The sequence below is a fragment of the Leptodactylus fuscus genome, chromosome 8 (genome assembly GCF_031893055.1).
Source record: "Leptodactylus fuscus isolate aLepFus1 chromosome 8, aLepFus1.hap2, whole genome shotgun sequence".
NCBI classification, from domain to species: domain Eukaryota; kingdom Metazoa; phylum Chordata; class Amphibia; order Anura; family Leptodactylidae; genus Leptodactylus; species Leptodactylus fuscus.
The window spans coordinates 78,680,721-78,701,908 of NC_134272.1; the positions used below are offsets into that span (position 1 = coordinate 78,680,721).

The 21,188-nt window shown below is 43.0% G+C and overlaps 1 protein-coding gene across 2 annotated transcripts in view; it reads left to right on the top strand.

Annotated features, from left to right (window-relative positions):
* The first annotated feature begins 1,167 nt into the window (after positions 1-1,167).
* Positions 1,168-21,188, top strand: part of ACVR1C (activin A receptor type 1C) — a 36,471-nt gene continuing 16,450 nt past the window's right edge. For both annotated transcript variants that reach the window (XM_075284491.1, XM_075284492.1), the window contains exons 1-2: positions 1,168-1,312; positions 20,595-20,825. In XM_075284491.1, the coding sequence (XP_075140592.1) occupies positions 1,234-1,312; positions 20,595-20,825 (310 nt within the window). In that variant the 5' untranslated portion in view covers positions 1,168-1,233. The remainder of the gene's footprint in view (positions 1,313-20,594; positions 20,826-21,188) is intronic.

Sequence of the window (21,188 nt, forward strand, 5' to 3'; positions counted from 1 at the left end):
CTTGCTTAGCGATCCCCCTCCTGCTCACAGCCAGCTATGCAGAAAGGGAAGCGCCAGCGGCTGTGAGCAGGAGCCAGGGTGGGAAAGTAGATGGGGAGTTACTCCAGCAGGTAACGGCCTATTAAAAAAATAAAAACATCGGGGCCCACCGGACCCCCTATTCCCGTACCCCGGCTACCACGATAGTTATGCCCCTGGGTCTTGGATTCCTAGAAAGGATGTGAGCTCCTCAGTATGGTCAGGATAGGTCATCAGTAGGTGATCTTTGGTAGTCTGATACCGGGACCCTGCACAGATCAGCTATTTTGGGTGTCTGAAGCTGTTGCAGTAGAAGGGGAGCGCGTGTAGGCTGTTCCCAGCCAAGTGAAATGCAACGCCGTTTCTGTTACTTGAATAGGATCGGTGCTTCCCCATTCACTACCTGGAGGCTACTGGAACAGCTGATCTGTGAGGGGGTTGGGTGTTGGACCCCACACTTCACATGTGAAAAATCTATTTGGGGCTGGACAACCCCCATTTTAATGTGGGGCTTTGATATCTCTGGGTCCGCGGTGTTAGATCTATGGAGTAATTTAACCCTTTCAAGCCCATTTTGATACCACCGAATTTTTACGCACCGAACCCCTTTGGATCAGCCTGAACCTGACGAAACGTAATTTCCAGCAGCCCCATCTGTGTCCCAACGTCAGCGGCCCGAAGATATTTAACCCTTTAATCATCCATCACTTCTTAAATTCAATAGGCCCCCTTTTATGCCCAGAACTACTTTGATCCTGCCTGAATTTGAGGTGGGGTATCGCTTTTGGGGACAGGGCAAGGTGAGATCATTGGGCCCAGGTTGTTAACCCTTTAAATGCCTACGCCGATGCCCATTTTGTGGCCATTTCTTGTGTTTCCAGGCAGCTCTCTGCAATCTTTTCCCTCCAGGTAATTATTAATATAAGTTCTCCATAGTTACTGAAGCAAGAAAACAACAGAAACACCTTGTGAATAAGAAAAGCAACTTCAGTGTGTCCTGGTGTGAACAGTGGTCTGAATGCAGGCTGGGGGTGCAGGCTGACAAGTGACAGCCTCATGTGACAGCCCAGGCTGGAGGGGGCGGAGCTGCTTGATGTGATCAGAGCTTGGAAAGTGCCGGGAGCTCCAGTCCTGCTGCCCCAACCTCCTGCACCTCAGCTCGGACATCTCATCCACCCAGCCGGGGAGGCAACTGCCTGCAGATGAGCGTGCACCATGCGGAGCTCCGGGCTCTCTCCCCTGCCCCGGGCCATGCTGGTACTCCTGCTGCTGGGAGCAGCCACCTTGTGCACAGGTGAGGGACCCTAAAATGCCACACAGGGCACATCATGTGCATTGCTCGCTATACCATATATATACAGGGATACACTATATATACATGGAGACACTATATATGCTTGGAGACACTATATATACATGGAGACACTATATATGCATGCACTAATATACTATATATACATGGAGACACTATATATACATGCACTAATACACTATATATACATGAACTCAGCAATGATACACTGTATGTTCATATACTATATATGGATGATATACTTTATATACATGATACACAGTAGGTACTTACACCAGAGTATACAGTGAATACCCTGTGTACATGTTCTGTACAGGAACACATTTTATATGCACATGCTATAAAAACCCTATTGATGCATATACTGTACTATAGATGTTATACAGGGACACACCATACATACATAAACTGTATATTCCTATATACCACACACATATACATTTACTAGGTTTGGATATGTTATATATACATTAACTAGTTATGGACATAGTTTGAGTACTTGTGACTATATTATACATACTTGTACTATACTTACATGTGTTATATAGGGATACAGTATAGATATATACACTATATATATATACACTATATATGTATACAGTAAATAAATCAATGTTATAGCTCTACATACACCACACATATTCTTGTACTAAATTTGGTAAACTATATTAGCATTTACTATTCTTGAATACAGTATAAATATTTGTATATATATTATACATGTATTAAATATAGATACACTATATATATATATATATATATATATATATATATATATATATATACTCATAGTAGACATGAATACACTATACATATAAGACATAGATCATACACTTGTATCAATATACATGGAAAGAATACATCTATAAATACTATAATGTAGTACAATGTCATGTCAATAGTATACACACTCAGTATGTACATAACTATGTTCTATTCATTCATCTCTATATAAAATATACTAAAAGTAATATTATGATTAGAGAATGGTCTTCAGCTTAATACGTCCTGTAGAACATAAAAGTCTATGGAAAAATATTGTCCTAAATCTACTTATTTACAGAACATGTAGGAATGAAGATGAATCCAAATATCCATAGGTCCTAGTATATAATGAAAGAATCAGTTGTGCACAAGTATCAATGTGGGATCTATCTGTCTATGTATAGCATCTATCTATCTATCTATCTATCTATCTATCTATCTCCTATCTATCCTTCTATCATTCTATCTATCTATCTATCTATCTATTATCTATCTATCTCCTATCTATCTATCTATCTCCTATCTATCTATCTATCTATCTATCTATCTATCTATCTATCTATCTATCCACAATACATATCCTATCTACAGAATCTATCTATCTATCTATCTATCTATCTATCTATCTATCTATCTATCTATCTATCTACAGCAGATGTCTACAGTATATGAATGTATGTTACATATCTCAATGGCACATATACATTGCACATACAGTTTATACAGTAAATACACTCCATACTCTGTATATACACACCATATACACAATGTGTGGCTTTTCCACGTGTCAGGCCACGGCTCACCACAATATCCCATATCATTGCGGCCTCTTACCCCAGAATATTCTCTTTCCTGCTCCGCTATCTTTCCGTGTGGCAGAGTTCACACTCTTTCTATGGACTGATCTATCAGTTCACCTCATACCTCATATTTGCTGACCCAGCTATTATTGTAAGCTGCGGCCACAAACACATAAAGCAGCAATAACTGGGAATACCCAGCTTTCCTAGAGTCTTCAATGGCAAATAGGACACAATATGCCAAATTTGAGGTTTGTCTTTATACATAGATGTGCCAGGACTGTAAAAAAAAAGTTGGGTGATGACTCCTGTAGGAGTTTTACTTAGAGGTTGTCACCCAGCTTTCCTTTCTCACAGAATGAGAACTTATCATATAAATATTGTGTGTGATAAGTGTCTGATCAGTAATGGTGTGACCAGTCACAAGCATGGGGTCTTCAGGGCCACTATATAAATGGAGTGGTGGTCTCACAACATGTGTACAGAGATGATAAGTTGTTACCTCTTTAAGTTCTATCTGTTTTTGGGAAAGCTGAGTAACAACTATTATGACTGCTATGGCTTGCTTCTACTATATAGGTATTCTCACCCAGCTTCTCTAGTGTCCCGTTTGGACCAAATCTCGATAGGAGTCACTTTGGGAATACCCGTTTAAGTTATATCTGTTTCTGGGAAAGTTGGGTTACAACTATTATGGCTGCCAGTAAAGCTCCTACAGGTGTCCTCACCACCTTTCCTTATTTTGGGAATACCCCTTTAAGAAGTGGTATCTAACTACTAACTAGTTATCCTTAAGATGGGTCATGAATTAAGGATTCATGGGGTCTGACACCCTGGAAACCATGGTCGAGCTGCTTAAAGTGGCAGTCACACTCATGTCACAGGGTGCGTGGTGTCACGTTGATTGGTCATATGGTCTGATCGTAGCTCAGTCCTATTCAAGTGAGTGTGCTGAGCTGTAATACCAAGCCTAGCCACCATGCAATGTATGGCACTGTGCTTGATAGGTAGTGATGGGACAGCAGGGCTGGTGACTACCAGGAACCCCCCACCATTCTATAATTAGAGACCCATCAACATCAGCAATATATAAGTCCCTGAAACCCCCTTAACTTATATCTGTTTCTTGGAAACTATTGGTTGCCCAGTATTGCTCTTAAAGATTCTCTCACTTATCACTTAGGCTGTGAATAGTTTATAAATTGTCATTTTGATACCCCTTAAAGAAATGGGTAACTAGAATTAAAGGACAACTCAAGGACAGGGGTGTGTGGGGGGGTATTCAGTGATCTCTGTATACATGCACCTATATAGGAATACGCACACATATACTCCTTTCTATACCATCTGCCTGCCCCACCAGTAACAGATTGCATTATGCTGGTGTGGACTGGCACGATCTAGCTGGCATTACTCAGTTCATCAGTATTAAGCTGGGTGCATGCCTACGCATGGGGGTGGGGGGTTGGTCTGTGGGTGACTACAGTCGCTGGCCACGGCCAGTCCCAATTTTATGTATTTTTCAGGAAACCTCTCGGTCATTGTTGTCATTACTGGATATTTGTTCTTACGTGGACATTGTGTTTGAGGCTTTAGCGGTGACAAGAGCTATCCATGATTAAATCTGCTGCTGCAGGGTGAACTCTGAGCCCTACTGTAATCTTCTTAAGGGAGAGCTTCTAAAAAAAGGTCAGAAATACACGTGCGAGGATCTGCGGTGATGGGCGGCCGCTTATATAAACACAATGTATCAAGATGTGAGGTGTGGGCAGTAAACTGCAACATTGTAATATATGTCACAACACAAACTAATCGTCCTGCGCCCCCCGATATTATATAGACAAATGCATTAACATGTAATGCAACAGGATTAGATTAACTCCTTCACTGTCAAGGGTTTGGACATTTTGCATCTCCAGGACAATTTTAACACACCTAAATTGCAAAATTGAACAAGAAAAATACAGGGTTCACACCGATGCTTTCCGTCCCCGAACCTCCTTAAAAAAATGTAGTGAGAAAATGCGGAGAGACTCCATTCTAGTCTATGGGGGTCCACGGGTAACTGCTTTTTTAAGTGGATTAGGTTTCCGTTTGGGGGGGGGGGGGGGGGTCTCCAAGCAGAAACCTGAACGAAGGTGTCAACCTAGGTATAAATCTATATAGTTTCTGAAAGGTGGCACGTTGTCAAAATGTTACTTCACGCTGTATGCACACGAGTGCATTATTGCAACAAAGTGTAGTTTTCAAAAATAATGCACAGAAAGGAACATTCACTGTATGGAACGTTGACAGATAAGAGCAACGGACATTAATATTGGTTGTGTGAGCCCTTAAACAAAAAGTCCTGTGCATTAAACGTCCTAGAAGTAAGAGTTTACGATGTACATATCACAGTGGCTCAGTGGTTATCCTTGCAGTGTTGGAGTCCTGGGTTCGAATCCTGCCAGGAACAACATCTGTAATGGGTTTGTATGTTCTCCCTGTGTTTGCGTGGATTTACTCCCATACTACAAAGACATAGTGATAGGAGCAAAAATGTACATTGTGAGCAAACCTCATAGACTATAATGGGGTCCATCGGGTTTCCACGCGAGAAAAGTGCTGTTTGCAGGACTTTTCTGTCTGCATTTTTAAAGCGGATCCCCCAGTGCTTGCGTGAACCTTGCCTTAAAATGTTGTAACTTTTAAGCCACAATTTGCACAAAAATCACAACTTTATATACCTTGTACAGCAAAAAAATGGAGTAAAAAGCGTAATAAATCTGTCCCATTGTGTCTTATAGTCACGGCAAATTGAATGAGATGTCAGTTAATCTCATCCACACATTGAGGGCAAATAACGCAGCTTGTTTTTTGCAATAATATTTGTCATTGCTCCAATTTATTAAACAAAAAAAAGGCAAAAATCTTCTGCTGAAATCTCAAGGAGACGTTGTAAAGTTGCAAATTTTTTCTTTATCTGAAAGTCAAAGTGGTTGGCGGGTGGAGGAGGCTAAAAAAAGTAAAACAGACTGAACGGTGAGATAGGTACCGTAGGTATTTTCGCTGCTCTGTCTGTAGCTGTCAAGTGAAGTTATGGAAAAAGCCCCCCAAAGCATATTTCTACAAGTCTCATAGAATTCAAGAAGGTGAGGCACTTTGGATAACAAAGTCGTAGTTGCCGCTCCTGACATGTCTCTAACACTAACAGATCCTCTCGAAGTAGAAGCCTTACAGACAAGGAGCATGGAGTGACAGAGAGGATAGAGCGCTGCCCCCGAATCCTTCTGTACTGTGCTGTATGAGGACACCATTCGCCCTCCTGCAACCTTGACATAGCACAGGACTTGATTTATATAGGAAAAGCAGCTTTCTGTAGTTACCACCCAGATTGTCTAACCATATAAAACTGTTCTATATTTTCGGTACAAAAAATAGCATTACAGGCAAATGAATTGGGGGTTTTTCAACGGTATCACATTTTTTTGCTGTAGAGAAGGGCATGCTTTTAGGCTCTGCATTGTCCGATGTTCAGCCTCCCCAGTATCTTTTACATCAATCCCACAGAAATTATAGGAGGTAAATTTAATAGGAATATTGTTTCAGTGCTTCATTCACTTAAAGGGTTGGTTTATTACCTCTCCACTCATTGTGGGCTGACAGATGTGGATGAACACTAAACTCAGTTGTCGCTCTCCATCCCACAGACAATGTAGGGCACACTCGTTACCACCTTAACTCTGGTCTTATGGGGTTCATGGATACATTCTTGTGATCCGTGGGGGTCTGAGTGATCAGACTGTTAGTACTCACATATTTATCACCGATCCTATGAATAGAATAAGTTGTGGTTTCCCAGTTGAATATACAGATGTAAATAAATTTGGATCCTTTAAAGTTATCTGCAGCAGAGAAATCTTTCACAGATTCCAACACAGATCTGTCTGTGTCCACATTCACCGGGAGAGACGAGGAGAAAGTATTTATGTTTACGTTATTTATAGGGAGAGACAGGGATAAAGTAATACCTGTGCCTCAATTTACACGGAGACAACGAGGAAATAATACCTGTGCCTAAATTTACAGGAGAGACAAAGAGGAAGTAATATATGAGTACAATTACTGGGAGAGACAAGGAGGAAGTAATACCTGTGCCTGAATTTACAAGGAGAGACAGAAAGGAAGTAACATCTGGGCTTAAATGTATGGGGAGAGACAAGGAGGAAATAATACCTGTACGTAAATTTATGGGGAGAGATGAGGAGGAAGTAATATCTGTGCCTAAATTTACAGGGAGAGACAAGGTAGAAGTAATATCTGTGCCTAAATTTATGGGGAAAGACAAGGAGGAAATAATATCTGAGTAAAGTTAGTGGGAGAGACAAGGAGGAAGTAATACCTGTGCCTAAATTTACACGGAGAAACAAGGAGGAAGCAATACCTGTACGTAAATTTATGGGAGAGACAAGGAGGAAGTAATACCTGTACATAAATTTATGGGAGAGACAAGGAAGAAGTAATATCTGAGTACAGCTACTGGGAGAAACAAGGAGGAAGTAATATCTGTGCCTAAATTTACAAGGAGAGACAGGAAGGAAGTAACATCTGGGCTTAAATTTATGGGGAGAGACAAGGAGGAAATAATACCTGAACGTAAATTTATGGTGAGAGATGAGGAGGAAGTAATATCTGTGCCTAAATTTTCAGGGAGAGACAAGGAAGAAGTAATATCTGTGCCTAAATTTATGGGGAAAGACAAGGAGGAAATAATATCTGAGTAAAGTTAGTGGGAGAGACAAGGAGGAAGTAATACCTGTGCCTAAATTTACACGGAGAAACAAGGAGGAAGCAATACCTGTATGTAAATTTATGGGAGAGACAAGGAGGAAGTAATATCTGAGTACAGTTACTGGCAGAGACAAAGAAGAGCTAGGATTTGCACTTCCATCATTTACAGGGATAAACAAGGAGGCAATGTGAACTACTAGGATGTTATTGTTGGATTCTTTGCATTGTTCCGCTTTGGCACCATAGTCAGTATGAATAACGCTCACAACATCACATAATAACAGTGCTATTGTACAGGAGGTGACTCAGGGTTATACCGGGGAGCCCTACTCTAAGTGAATGCAATAAAATGATAACCCCGTGTGGCTTTTAGGAAATTCACATTCTTCACTGTTACTGCAGACTCTGCTGCTGTATCCTTGTGTTAATGTATATCTACTATTGTACTGATAGAATATAGGCTGGTGCTCACAGAGTATACACACAAAGTATACACACAGAGTATACACACAGAGTATGTATACAGAGAGTATGTGCAAATAGTATACTCAAGAGTTTGTATTCTGTTGGCACTTCCTGTTTCAGGGTATTTGGATTCCCTCACTGCGCTATAATGTTATTATTAGATATCTTGCATTTGCCAATCTGATAATAACATTAGATTAGAGAATGTGCCCAATGTAAACATTGAAGAATAGAGAGTGCGAGGACACAGATCTCATACCGCACACAGTGCACACAGCATGCATAGCACACAGAATGCACAGAGCATACACAACATATACAGCGTACACAGTATACACAGAACACATAGCATAACTAGCACACAGTATACACACACACAATGCACATACAGTAGTATACGCAGCACGATGTTCTGGTTTGTAGCATTGGCAGGCACTTTCTGCTTTCACCCTGGGCCAGCTTATACCCCCTGTAACGTGTCCTCAGCCAATCCTCTCTGTATCTTAAAGCATCTTCCTCTAAGGTTCCTGAGCAAAAAGGAATCAAACTGCCTGATGTTTTCTTCTCTATCATCTGCTTTACATGTTACATGGCTGGCTGAAGCAGAGGGGGACACAGTCAATTGAGGACCCCTGGGAAGGAACAGTTATGGGCCTTGTTTTCCAATATCTCAGCACAGAATCCCTCCTTATATTGCCCTGACAATCCGTCAGTAATTATCAACCATGAAGATTATTAGGAGCTTACCCACAGTCTAATAGCAGAAGGCTCCTGGTAAGGTGATAGGGCCCCCTGACCTGCTGGGCCCCTGTGCTGCTGGACAGATTGCACCAGTTGCACGTCCATATCCTGTAGTATTGTGTCATCGATTGGCAATTTAATGTAATGTATTGGTTGTTGTCTGGTTATTGCATTATGGGGGAGTTATATGGTGGGTCCTGTGATGGTAAGGCTTGCTATATAAGGGGAATTCTTGCATCTTTCCAGGAGTTTGTCCAGTCATTGTCATCCCACAAAGCAGACTATGGTGCAGCAAATCAAGGGCTGAGTCAGTGGGTGCGAGCGACACTTGTAGAGACAGAAGTGTCGCCCATTGTGTCATTTCTGGGTTTGTATGTCACTGTATTCTGTATTCTACAATGGAGTCCTCTAAGGTACGGTCCTGGTGTACAGGGTTGTCAGGTTGTTCTTCTCTGCACAACTTCTTGCACCACCAACCAGTGCGGATATTACATTTTTATTAACCAATAAAATGCTATCTCCGGTGATCTTTTGTATACACCAACAAAGTGTGGCAGATATAGGGCACAGGGCATTGTCTCCTATGTCCCTTCAGTTCACCTTCTGCCTTGCGGATTCTTCAACTGAACTAGTTTTTTTGCTTCTGGTTTGTAATGGCCACACCTAAGCCGATACGGCCACTTTAGGTCAAAATAGGTGAATGTGGCCATGATACTGCCTTACAGCCCCTTGGTTTTGCTGATGTCTTGGGGTCCCAGGTGTCCGACAGTCATTGATCACACACTGATGGCCTATTGTATATGCCTCTAACCTGAAGAGCTCTTGTTCATCCTCTTATCTGCTGGGAACAGGTATCCTACGTCCCGCTGCTATATGTCAGTGTAGATCCCGCACTGACAGAATTTGCAGTTTATTGCTATAAATGCGCCATGGTATTAACCCCTGGTGTTGATTTCTTAGGTCATGGCGTCACCTGGGTTGGTCTCACGTGATATGCACCCAACAGACAGTCAGAAAGTTGGTGTCTGTCCAGATTGCAGAGTGGTAGCGGGGCATGTGATTTAATATATAACAGTAAAAGATGAGATTGATCTGTCATATTAATATTGCAGTACAATCTGCCGGCAGCATGTTATGGAGCAGGAGGAGCAGAACAGCCTGATATATAGTTATATGCTTGCACTGAGTTCAGGAGTCCAGTGGGCGGGATTACTCAGTGGCTGGCAGCTACATCACAGAAGCGATACAATGCCATTGTGTGTCTAACGTGTGTTTTTTGTTTTCTTTCTCATCCCTTTGCATCTCTAATAAAATGGTCGGACAATACTGTTGTAAAATCAGTAATTTTTGGATCCCCCTTGTGCGATACTTAGAATTTGACTTTCCCTTAGCCCTTTTAAGCCCCCCACGCTTTAGGAGCCCTGTGACGTTACCTCTGCACCCCCATAGCTGTGCTCCTGTAAATCATCATGTTTCATAGCCCTGTATACAGGATGTCTGAACCCCGAGAAGTGGTAAAGTAACACTTACATCCTAGTAAGATTATATAACTAAGACGACTTATCTCATAGCAGCAAACCTATTCAGTAAGACAGAACTCGCTGCACTTATACCATATAGATAGGAGAGAGATTGAGTCATTTATTAACCGCACCATATGTGCTCACTACTCCGTATACTCTATATCAGTCACCAGGCTTCTGTCACCCTGGTTGTTGGGTTTATGTAACAGCTGAGCTCACTGTGTTACAATGTATCTGTAGCCCTGATGAACTTCTATGGATACAGTGTAGCCCAGGGAGCTCGGCAGAATTGGGCTGTCTGCGGGATCGGGGATCTCCATTAACCCAACCCTGAAATTGGCTGTCAATGGGACCAGTGTAAGTCAGGACAGGACTTGCACATCACTGTGGATATGCCATAAATGTCTACCATAGTAATTATATATATACAGCTGCTTCTGCTGGCACATTTAGTTAATGGAGCATTAACTAGACTGGATACACTTGTATCCTCTGAGTTCAAGGCTAGCTATATACTGATGTGCTGCCCCTGCAGGAATCAGGAATATTTCATCACTTACCACAGACTATAGAGCAGCAAGGATCTGAAACACCGGCTACACTGGAAAGTTCTAGAACTTTATATGATGTTTAAAGCGACTGTCCACCAATGACCTCAGATGTTATGTGTAACTAGTATCTATACGAGATGCTCATCTGGTCCTTACATTTCCCATATTTTGTTGCTTCCTCATAACAAAAAGTTCTGAAAACCCCTTTAGGGCTGCAACATAGCAAAGGCTGGCAAGATGGATGGGAGCACCAGCAAGCCAAAATGTCTGGGGTGTTTGAATACAGGGCTACGGTGACCAACTGATCTGTTACCCTATATGAAAACATAAAGGGGTACTTCAGTAATTATAAGGAACCATTCAAAGAATAAGGCATAACTGTCTGATCAATGGGGGTCTAACTACTGGTTTCACCACTGATCACGAGAACAGGGCTCATGTGGAATAGGGGTAGTGTGTACCCTGTGTGAATAGGGCAGCAGGTTGGCCACACATGTCTATGGGAGTTCTGGGTCCTGGTGACACTAACCTATCTATCTGCAGGACTGGGGTGATATGCTGGTTCTGGTGACAGTAACCTATCTATCTGCAGGGCTGGGGTGATATGCTGGTTCTGGGGACACTAACCTATCTATCTGCAGGACTGCGGTGATATGCTGGTTCTGGTGACAGTAACCTATCTATCTGCAGGGCTGGGGTGATATGCTGGTTCTGGTGACACTAACCTATCTATCTGAGGGCTGGGGTGATATGCTGTTCCTGGTGACAGTAACCTATCTATCTGCAGGGCTGGGGTGATATGCTGGTTCTGGTGACACTAACCTATCTATCTGAGGGCTGGGGTGATATGCTGGTCCTGGTGACAGTAACCTATCTATCTGCAGGGCTGGGGTGATATGCTGGTTCTGGTGACAGTAACCTATCTATCTGCAGGGCTGGGGTGATATGCTGGTTCTGGTGACAGTAACCTATCTATCTGCAGGGCTGGGGTGATATGCTGGTTCTGGTGACACTAACCTATCTATCTGCAGGGCTGGGGTGATATGCTGGTTCTGGTGACACTAACCTATCTATCTGCAGGGCTGGGGTGATATGCTGGTTCTGGTGATACTAACCTATCTATCTGCAGGGCTGGGGTGATATGCTGGTTCTGGTGACACTAACCTATCTATCTGCAGGGCTGGGGTGATATGCTGGTTCTGGTGACACTAACTTATCTATCTGCAGGGCTGGGGTGATATGCTGGTTCTGGTGACACTAACCTATCTATCTGCAGGGCTGGGGTGATATGCTGGTTCTGGTGACACTAACCTATCTATCTGCAGGGCTGGGGTGATATGCTGGGTCTGGTGACACTAACCTATCTATCTGCAGGGCTGGGGTGATATGCTGGTTCTGGTGACATTAACCTATCTATCTGCAGGGCTGGGGTGATATGATGGATTCTAATAACCACACTCCCCTTAAGAAAATGAAGGCTAAATGTGACAGTCATGTATCTTTCCTAGAAATCACGATGGTTATAACACGGCTGAAGACATTTTAGGACATATTACATCAACCAGTGATTTCTCTTTAAGTTAAATGCTGACTGTGCAGAAAGTAATTGGGTCGGGGCTCAGGGATGTTTTTGGACAAACCACAAGGACGTTGCTCCATATGTGAGGTCAGACCTTGCTAACATAATAGTGAACATGTGACTAGATTTCTCCTCGGTGTTTGTATGACTTGGATGAGATCCAGATCTGTATGTTTTGTGCGATCATATAAACTGGACATTGGGTTATTGGGTGATGAGGCCAAACTTGCCGATTTGCCCGTCCGTGGTCAGTTTACGTCTGTAATGTATCCTGAGAGAGTCCTAGAGTGATGGTAGAAGTGGCAGGTTCTGTACTCTGTAAATCTCCGAGTGCGACCTTCAGCCTTGTACTGTACGAGAGCTCATAAACTGCAGTTACTTATCAGCCCACGACAGCTGCCGCCTTCCCATACATGCTGGTTTGGAAACATATTTTCCCAATTGGATATTTAGGGATTTGAGACCTATAGACAAACCCCCGGCGGCCCGGACTCAGCTTAGAAATGTCATTGCACAAGTAGAGGAAATGTGAAAGGGCGTTGCAAAATTAATCGCCCCCGATGTCAAAAAGAGGTTCATGTGTTATTAGTGTTGTATTATATAATGGTGTGGCCTCCATTGATGGTCTCTTTGTGGTATATAGCTTGGCCTTTGGAGCAGGAGTCCTGGAATTGATGATATAGCCCTGATCTCAACATCATCCAGTCTGTCTTGGATGACCTAAAGAGACAGACGGATTGGACCAAGCCTACATCCATAGAAGATCTGGGCTTAGTTCTCCAAGATGGCGGCGGGAACAACCTCCCTGCCCAGTTCTGCCAAAAACTGTCTGTACCGAGAAGAAAGCAAAGGTCACACCGAAGGGCAAAGGTCACAAAATGCTGCGCAGTCTTGTTCCACACCTGCCTAAAACACTATATGCAATTTTTTAAAAAAGTGGAGTTCTCCTTTAAGTTGTCACAGTAAAGGGTAATTTTGTAACACTTTTTGCATTCATTAGTCGGTCGCCTTGGTTACAATAAACATTTGTTTTGCCCATCATATTTCCAAGAAATGTCCTAAAATGACCCAGCCTTGGCACACTCGTTGGCCCCAATAGTTGGAACGAACCAATGGCTATTGGCAGTGCTGCAGATATGGGAAAGGCATGGATCTTTATCAGATAAGTCATATCAAGCCCTTTAATATCTAAAAGTAGCCAAAAATCTGTGTATTTTGTAAAGATCCAGTCTTGGCGCTACATTAATGATTACAAAGGGGAAATAGTCTGACATGGTGCGACCTTATGGTCAAATTCTGCTAGTCTGGCATTTTTAGGGCAGACACAATGCTGGATGACGAGACATTGTCTGGGCATATACATTAGTACAAACATACAGTACTTATAGATTCCTTGGTGACGTTCTCCAAATGAGGACCCTCCCGTCCTCATGACTCTCCATAAATGTACACATCTGTATCGGGATTGCCTACAAGTTTGTATGGCTTTGTTCACATCTCTGTTGTCCTTTTCAGTTTTCTGTTCCATCATAGAAAGAGTCACACTTTAGTGACATGATGGACTCCACCACCAGCCATTGTTCCCTTTTAATTGAAATTTGGGAACTTTTGGGTTCTTCTAGCCCTGCATGCTGTGCTGCTTTATCCAACAATTATGTTGCCATATGTGGTGGAGGCTTCCAATGTGGCCTCCAACGTAGATCAAGATTTCAGGACCATCAGTCACTTTACCCCACTGACTTAAGTTTGGGGTCTTTTGTATTTTTTCACAATGTCTATAATTTTACAGGAAAAAAAAATATGCTGCATGCTGTGCTGCTTTATCCACCAGATATGCTGCCATATGTAGTATAGGTTTCCAATGAGGCCTCCAATGCAGGTCAAGATTTCAGGACCATCAGTCATTTTACTTTATTGACATAAGTGTGGATCTTGTCACAATGTCCATCATTTTACAGGAAAAAAATTGCACTGCATGCTGTGCTGCTTCATCCACCAAATATACTGTCGTATGTGGTGACGATTTCCAATGGGCCTCCAATGCAGGTCAAGATTTCAGGACCATCAGTCATTTTACTTTATTGACTTAAATTTGGAGTCTTCTGGAAAAAAAATAGTGCTGCATGCTGTGCTGCTTCATCCACCAAATATACTGCCGTATGTGGTGGAGACTTCCAATGGGCCTCCAACACAGATCAAGATTTCAGGACCATCAGTGATTTTACCTTATTGACTTAAGTTTGGGGTCTTTTGTATTTTGCCACCATGTCCATCATCTTACGGGAAAAAAATAGTGCTGCATGCTGTGCTGCTTTATCCACCAAATATACTACCGAATTTGGTGGAGAATTCCAGTAGGCCTCCAATGCAGGTCAAGAATTCAGGACCATCAGTCGTTTTACCTTATTGACTTAAGTTTGGGGTCTTTTGTATTTTGTCACAATGTCCATCATCTTACAAGAAAAAAATAGTGCTGCATGCTGTGCTGCTTTACCCACCAATTATACTACCGGATTTGGTGGAGACTTCCAGTAGGCCTCCAATTCAGGTCAAGATTTCAGGACCATCAGTCGTTTTACCTTATTAACTTAAGTTTGAGGTCTTTTGGTCTTTTCTTACAATTTCCATCATTTTACAGGAATTAAATAGTGCTGCATGCTGTGCTGCCGTTTCCATCAAATAAGATGGAATATGTGATGGAGGCTCCGAACGAGGCCTCCAATGCCGACGTGAGCAGAGCCCAATTTGTCTTTACTATGTCCACCGGCCCTTTATCTTGCATAGAGTTATTTTTGCCTTATCAAGATTTCAGGACCATAAAGTGTGGTATTCTAGGACCGTATAATGTTATCATTGGAGTTGCGGTTGCATTACGTAGTATACCGCCTTATTATCAGAATTACGGTACTCAAGTAACTGCCAGATTTGTAATTCCCTTAAACATGAATTTGATGCAAAAGCGGAGGTTCCCTTTAAACGGACGGACGTCACCCCACTGACCAGACGTGAATATTTTTACAATCAGACAGCTGTTAGTCTATATTTTCCAATATTACCAGTCTGGGACCTGCACTTGTAAGCTGTGATAAGGGTGAGCACAGCCAAGGTTCCCCGACCCATTTACTTCTCCTTATACCCATTATCGTAAGGTGCCCGGTATTTACTGTTAATTTGTGCACCAAACATTCCCAATAGGTTTTATGGAGGGGGCAGGAGGCTATCACTATTGTAAAGACCCGCCGGAGTTAAAGATTAACCAAGTCCATGTGTTAATGACATTTCATTATCTGGACTCTTGTCTACAGTTCAGTTGCTGCGGGTGCAGAGATGGCGATAAGGTCATTGCTGGAGCTATTCTGGGACAACACTGGAAACTTAAGAATAAAAGCTCGTTTTTTTTTTTTTGCAAATAAGTTGTCCATTTGTCTTTTACAGTTTCAGAAATACAAAATCTCAAAAATCTGCACAAAAATACTTCTTAAAGGGAGTCTTCCACCTCCCCCATGCATGCTCAAGTGCCACCGCCATGTTACAGAGCACATTATACTGATTCACATCAGTACTTTGTAGATTTGGAAAAAAAAACAACAACTTTGAAGTCTTATGCAAATGAGGCAGTTAGTGCACTGGAGGCGGGGCTTCCTATCCCTGGTGCAAGTTAGCCTAATTTGCATAAGATTGCAACATTGATTTTATCCAATGTGATGTACGTAGCCAAGCTGTGATGTGTAACGTGCACTGTAATGTGGTGGAATATGATTGGGAGAGGTGGTAGACATCCTTTAAATGGACTTTCCAAAATTTAAAGGGGTTATCACTTGTTCACGGACTGTGTCTAATATTGCAGCTCAGCTGTGCTTGAATGGGGGATGACACAATGCTACAGTTGATTTTTAGATCTCCTGATATGCAGTTTGTACCCTACTCCTAACTTCAGACTTTTCTCATTTGGCCATATCCCTCCCAGGGTTATATACTGGATGTGAGGTATGAGTCCAGGACTATGTTGCTCCTACTCGTTCACATATAGCGGCACAGCTTCCTTCTTGTACTGATCTGATTGTCTATGGCCCTTAAGAGGACTCTTACTCCATGCAGTGACAGACACTGATGCTAAGGAGTGAGTGCTTCCTCTTTCCCTGCAGAGTCTTCTGTGATTCTCTCCTCTCTCTGTACACTCGATACACAGCCTGTGAGATTCCTCCTTGCTTTCCATTGTAGACTGTGCTGTGTAGTTTGTGCAGCAATTTGTCAAGCCGGGAGGCTGTGACATAAAAGGGGGCACAATTACAATGTAGGGGGGACCAACAAGGGCAGACCTTTCCAGCATAACCTGGTAAGTGCAATATCGGATGCTACGACATGAAAGACATGACACGTCTGTACTGAGCACAGGTAAGCCGCTGTCTGTGGAGGATGTGACGGCGAGTGTTATGTGCCAGACATGTCATATTAAGGTGGTTGGCGGTGACATGTTTAATGATGATATATTTATGGGTTTTCCATGGAGGGTGTGGTAGAGGATTAATACACAGAGATGCGTCACTTGAGATTCTCGACTGTCAAAAGGTCTTAATGGTGAAATCTCAATATTCCTTCTGAAATATATTTGTCCTTCTGTCATTGTCTCCTGTTAAGCAGCATTTTTAGCATCCTGAAATGATCTGTATCTCGTCCTGTATCTCGTCCTGGGGCGGCCGCACACCGTGCACATTTGAGCTGTTGCAAAGGCAAGGCTTAATCCCCTGCCCCAAATGCACCTGCAGCGAGAACGCAGTGTTAGCCAATTCAGTGCATCACGATCTGGTATACGGTTTACTAGTTGTATTATATCATGTGTTATGGTATTGGAGAATGTTCATAATGCATGTTTATGTGGCTTTAATTGGTGCAGGTCACCCCGAGCTCGGTGTTTTGGAACTTTTGGGAAATGAATTGTGCACTGATTCCTTATAAGTTACACCCTATAGTTGCACCGTGAGAGTAGTTGTGTTTTGCTTTCACGTGGTGCAGACTGTTTGGTGTCAGGTGTCACCCAGGGCAGCCCTATGGGACCAATAGTGGTGCATCAGCCATGACAGCGTAAGCCTCGTATGCACCTCCACAACTTGGAGACCTGCACAAGTTACTGTTCTGTACAACTGTGGGAGTTGTGCTTATACCAGACCTGCTGTACTACACCGTCTACGGAAGGGGTAGGAAACGTACAGCACTCCAGCTGTTGCAAAACTACAACTCCCAGCATGCATACTTGCTCTACTGTTCTTGGAACTCCCATGGAAGTGAATGGAGCATGCTGGGAGTTGTAGTTTCACAGCAGCTGGAGAGCCGAAGGTTCCCTTACCCCGATCTACGGCAAAGGGGAACCAGGTGTCTTGAATAACCAGTGTGTAACAAGGTGTCCGGTGTAACCTGTGTGTAAGAAGGTGTCTGGAATAACCAGTGTGTATAATGATGTCCAGTAAAACCAGTATTTAACAAAGTGTCTGGTGTAACCAGTGTGTGACAAGGTGTCCGGTATCGCTAGTGTATAACATAGTGTCCGGTGTAATGAGTGTGTAACATGGTGTCCAGTGTAACCAGTGTGTAACAAGGTGTTCGGTGTATCCAGTGTGTAACATGGTGTCCAGTATCGCTAGTGTATAACATGGTGTCCGGTGTAACAAATGTGTAACAAGGTGTCCGGTGTAGCCAGTGTGTAACATGGTGTCCGGTGTAACCAGTGTGTAACATGGTGTCCGGTGTAACCAGTGTGTAACATGGGGTCCAGTGTAACCAGTGTGTAACATGGGGTCCAGTGTAACCAGTGTGTAACATGGGGTCCAGTGTAACCAGTGTGTAACATGGGGTCCAGTGTCTGATCTTTGCTGAAGGAGCTCCAGGGGACCTGCAGGGGTTGGAGTGACTGGGATTCGTTGACTCAGCGAAGGCCGGGTCTGTTGGCCAAAGTGGAAAGGAGAAGCAGCGCCGAATTCCATGTACCTAGATAAATAAACAGTTTTGTTGTTTTGGAGATGGCATCGCTCAGTGACCACCTCTGCGCGAGATGTAGGGTACATCCATATGGATATATATCTGCTTTGGATCCTCAGCAGATTCCACACGTATTCCAAGCTGATTCTTTGGGAATTTGCCATTGATTTTCCCTACTCTAAACAGGTGATCAAGAAAATGTGGACACCTCTGTTTGCATTGCATTACATTGGTGGAGTTATGGTCCATAGACTTTTCCTGATAACTCCATTGACCTCATTATATAAACATATCCCTATACAATCAGTAGGGTGTCTTCTTGTGGCTTTTAATTGTGTTTCCACACCCCATACACATTTTCTCACTACTGTCGGTCGTGTGGTTTCCTTAGGATCCGCGTTGTCATAAATATGGACACCATTTCCTAATGTATTTGCAGAGAGTGGTCAGTACGCTTCTTATCTGGGTTGTATTTAGGAAATCATGGCAGTTTTTTTTCTAGATATAGCCAGAATGTAGTTTGTGTCTATTTGCCCTCTAGTTTTCACATTTGCTTTGCCAAGGACATAAATGTCTGATCGGTGGTGCAATAAAAGGGACAGTAATGGGATTCTACCACTAAACCAACATTTTTTCTAATTACCACGTCGGAATAGCCTTAAGAAAGGCTATTCGTCTCCTACCTTGCTCAGTCGCCTCCGGCCCGCTGTTCCGTAGAAATACCGGTTTTTACCAGTATGCAAATGAGTTCTCTCGTAGAAATGGGGGCGGGCCCCAGCGCTTAAACGGCAATGGCCCCCACTGCTGCCAGAGAACTGTCTCCAGCGACGCCTCCATCTTCAACAGCAACCGCGTCTTCTTCTGGCTGGGGTCACACTCCGCTCTTGCGCGCATGCGCAGTACGCTCCTGCGTCTAAAGGTAAAAAAACATCTAAAGCACAAAAAAAACTGATTTAGTGGTAGAATCCCTTTAATGTGCAATCAAGAGTAATGGTGACAAGTACTGGACCTGACCATACCTTACCCATAGTCATACAGAGACAGGATGGGGGTGTTATATGATGTCTGCACTGTATCATTGCTAGATCTCCATTTTTAAGGCCATGCACTGTGCGATTTTGTAACCTTGGGCCAAATGACCTTGAGCATCTCTTGAGGAAATCATGGGTACACCACTGCTTTGAATGAAGACAAGCCATCTAATACATAGCCAATCTGATAAACTACCATGGTCTTTAACTTCAGAACGTAGTAGAAGCTACACTAATAATATAATAAGTGAACGCCTAGGTGCAGACAAATCACTAATACTCACCCGTCCTTACTTTTCCTTGGTGTCGAATGTTCTCTTGTGGCCTTTTTTGTCTTCTTCTGGCAAGTTCTCCGATGTCACCTACTCCAGGGTCTCAGGACTCATGTGGGGTAGACCGATATAATGATGCTGGTGGTGGTAGACTCCTTGTAAGGCCCCTTTGAAACATGGGTCATACTGCTGAAATGATGCTAGGAAATGATATGTAAACATACTGATGTCTGCGATCACCAACTCTTATTCACTCCAACTCCATATGTACATGTCATGTCATCTTCTCGAACCTTGTGCCCAAGAGATCCTGTATAGGAGATGTTTATATTGAGCAGATGGGAAAGGCCTGAATAGAAGGTCTGAGAAGAGTTACCTCCAAGACTACCCCAAGAGGTAGCCACCTGGTAGCCTTCCTGCAGAAAAGTCCAGATGGGGTTAAAAGATGAACACTGGGGAGGCTGCTCAGACAACGCCCGATGGACGTCACTCAAGGTCGAACTGGTTGGGTGGCTTGTTGGGTCCAAGACTGTCCAGGAATATGCTGACAGTAGCTGTCACTTCTTTTCTCCCCGATTCTCTTGGCTGACCATAAGTATTGAAGCACACAAGGAGGTTTGTGATCAGAGATAGTACCCAACTTTGTAAATGGGGTTGTATTGACCTCGCCAGGTGCTTGTTCTATTTATGACCCTCTGAATGTCCTTTGAGCAATGTCTTCATGTTCTTTCTAATATAAAACCAATATCACTTATAACAAGTAATTCTTATGGAGTGTTCTCTTCCGTTTCTAGGTCTGAAGTGCGTCTGTCTGATGTGTGAGAGCACCAACTATACCTGCCAGACAGAAGGCGCCTGCTGGACCTCCGTCATGCTGACCAATGGCAAAGAAGAAGTCATCAAGTCTTGTATTTCTCTGCTGGAGCTGAAGGCGCAGGTCTATTGTCACAGCTCAAACAACGTCACCCGGACAGAATGCTGCCACTCCGATTTCTGTAATAATAAAACACTCCATATACCTGTAGGTGAGTCAACTCTAGATGTCGCTAAAACATGTCCAAAAAAATACAAGCTGCCCCGACCTACGCCTTAGATTTAGACCTTGTCAGAGCATACTGGTTATTTCTGAGTGTAGATGCCAGATTATAGTTTGACCTCTAGAGCGCCCCCTAGTGGAGGCCACAGGCAGACAGAATCTGATGAAGCCATGTAGGCCCTATTTACATGACAGTAAAATGGTTTGTTCAATGGCCGTTACATAGTTGCCCATAAGAACAATTGATTTCAAAGGGGCCACCATTTTTGGATGGTCATTTTTAACGGGATGTCAAAAAATTTTATGATTCGTAAATAGACTCAATCCACTTTCTAATATCCTTAGCATATCT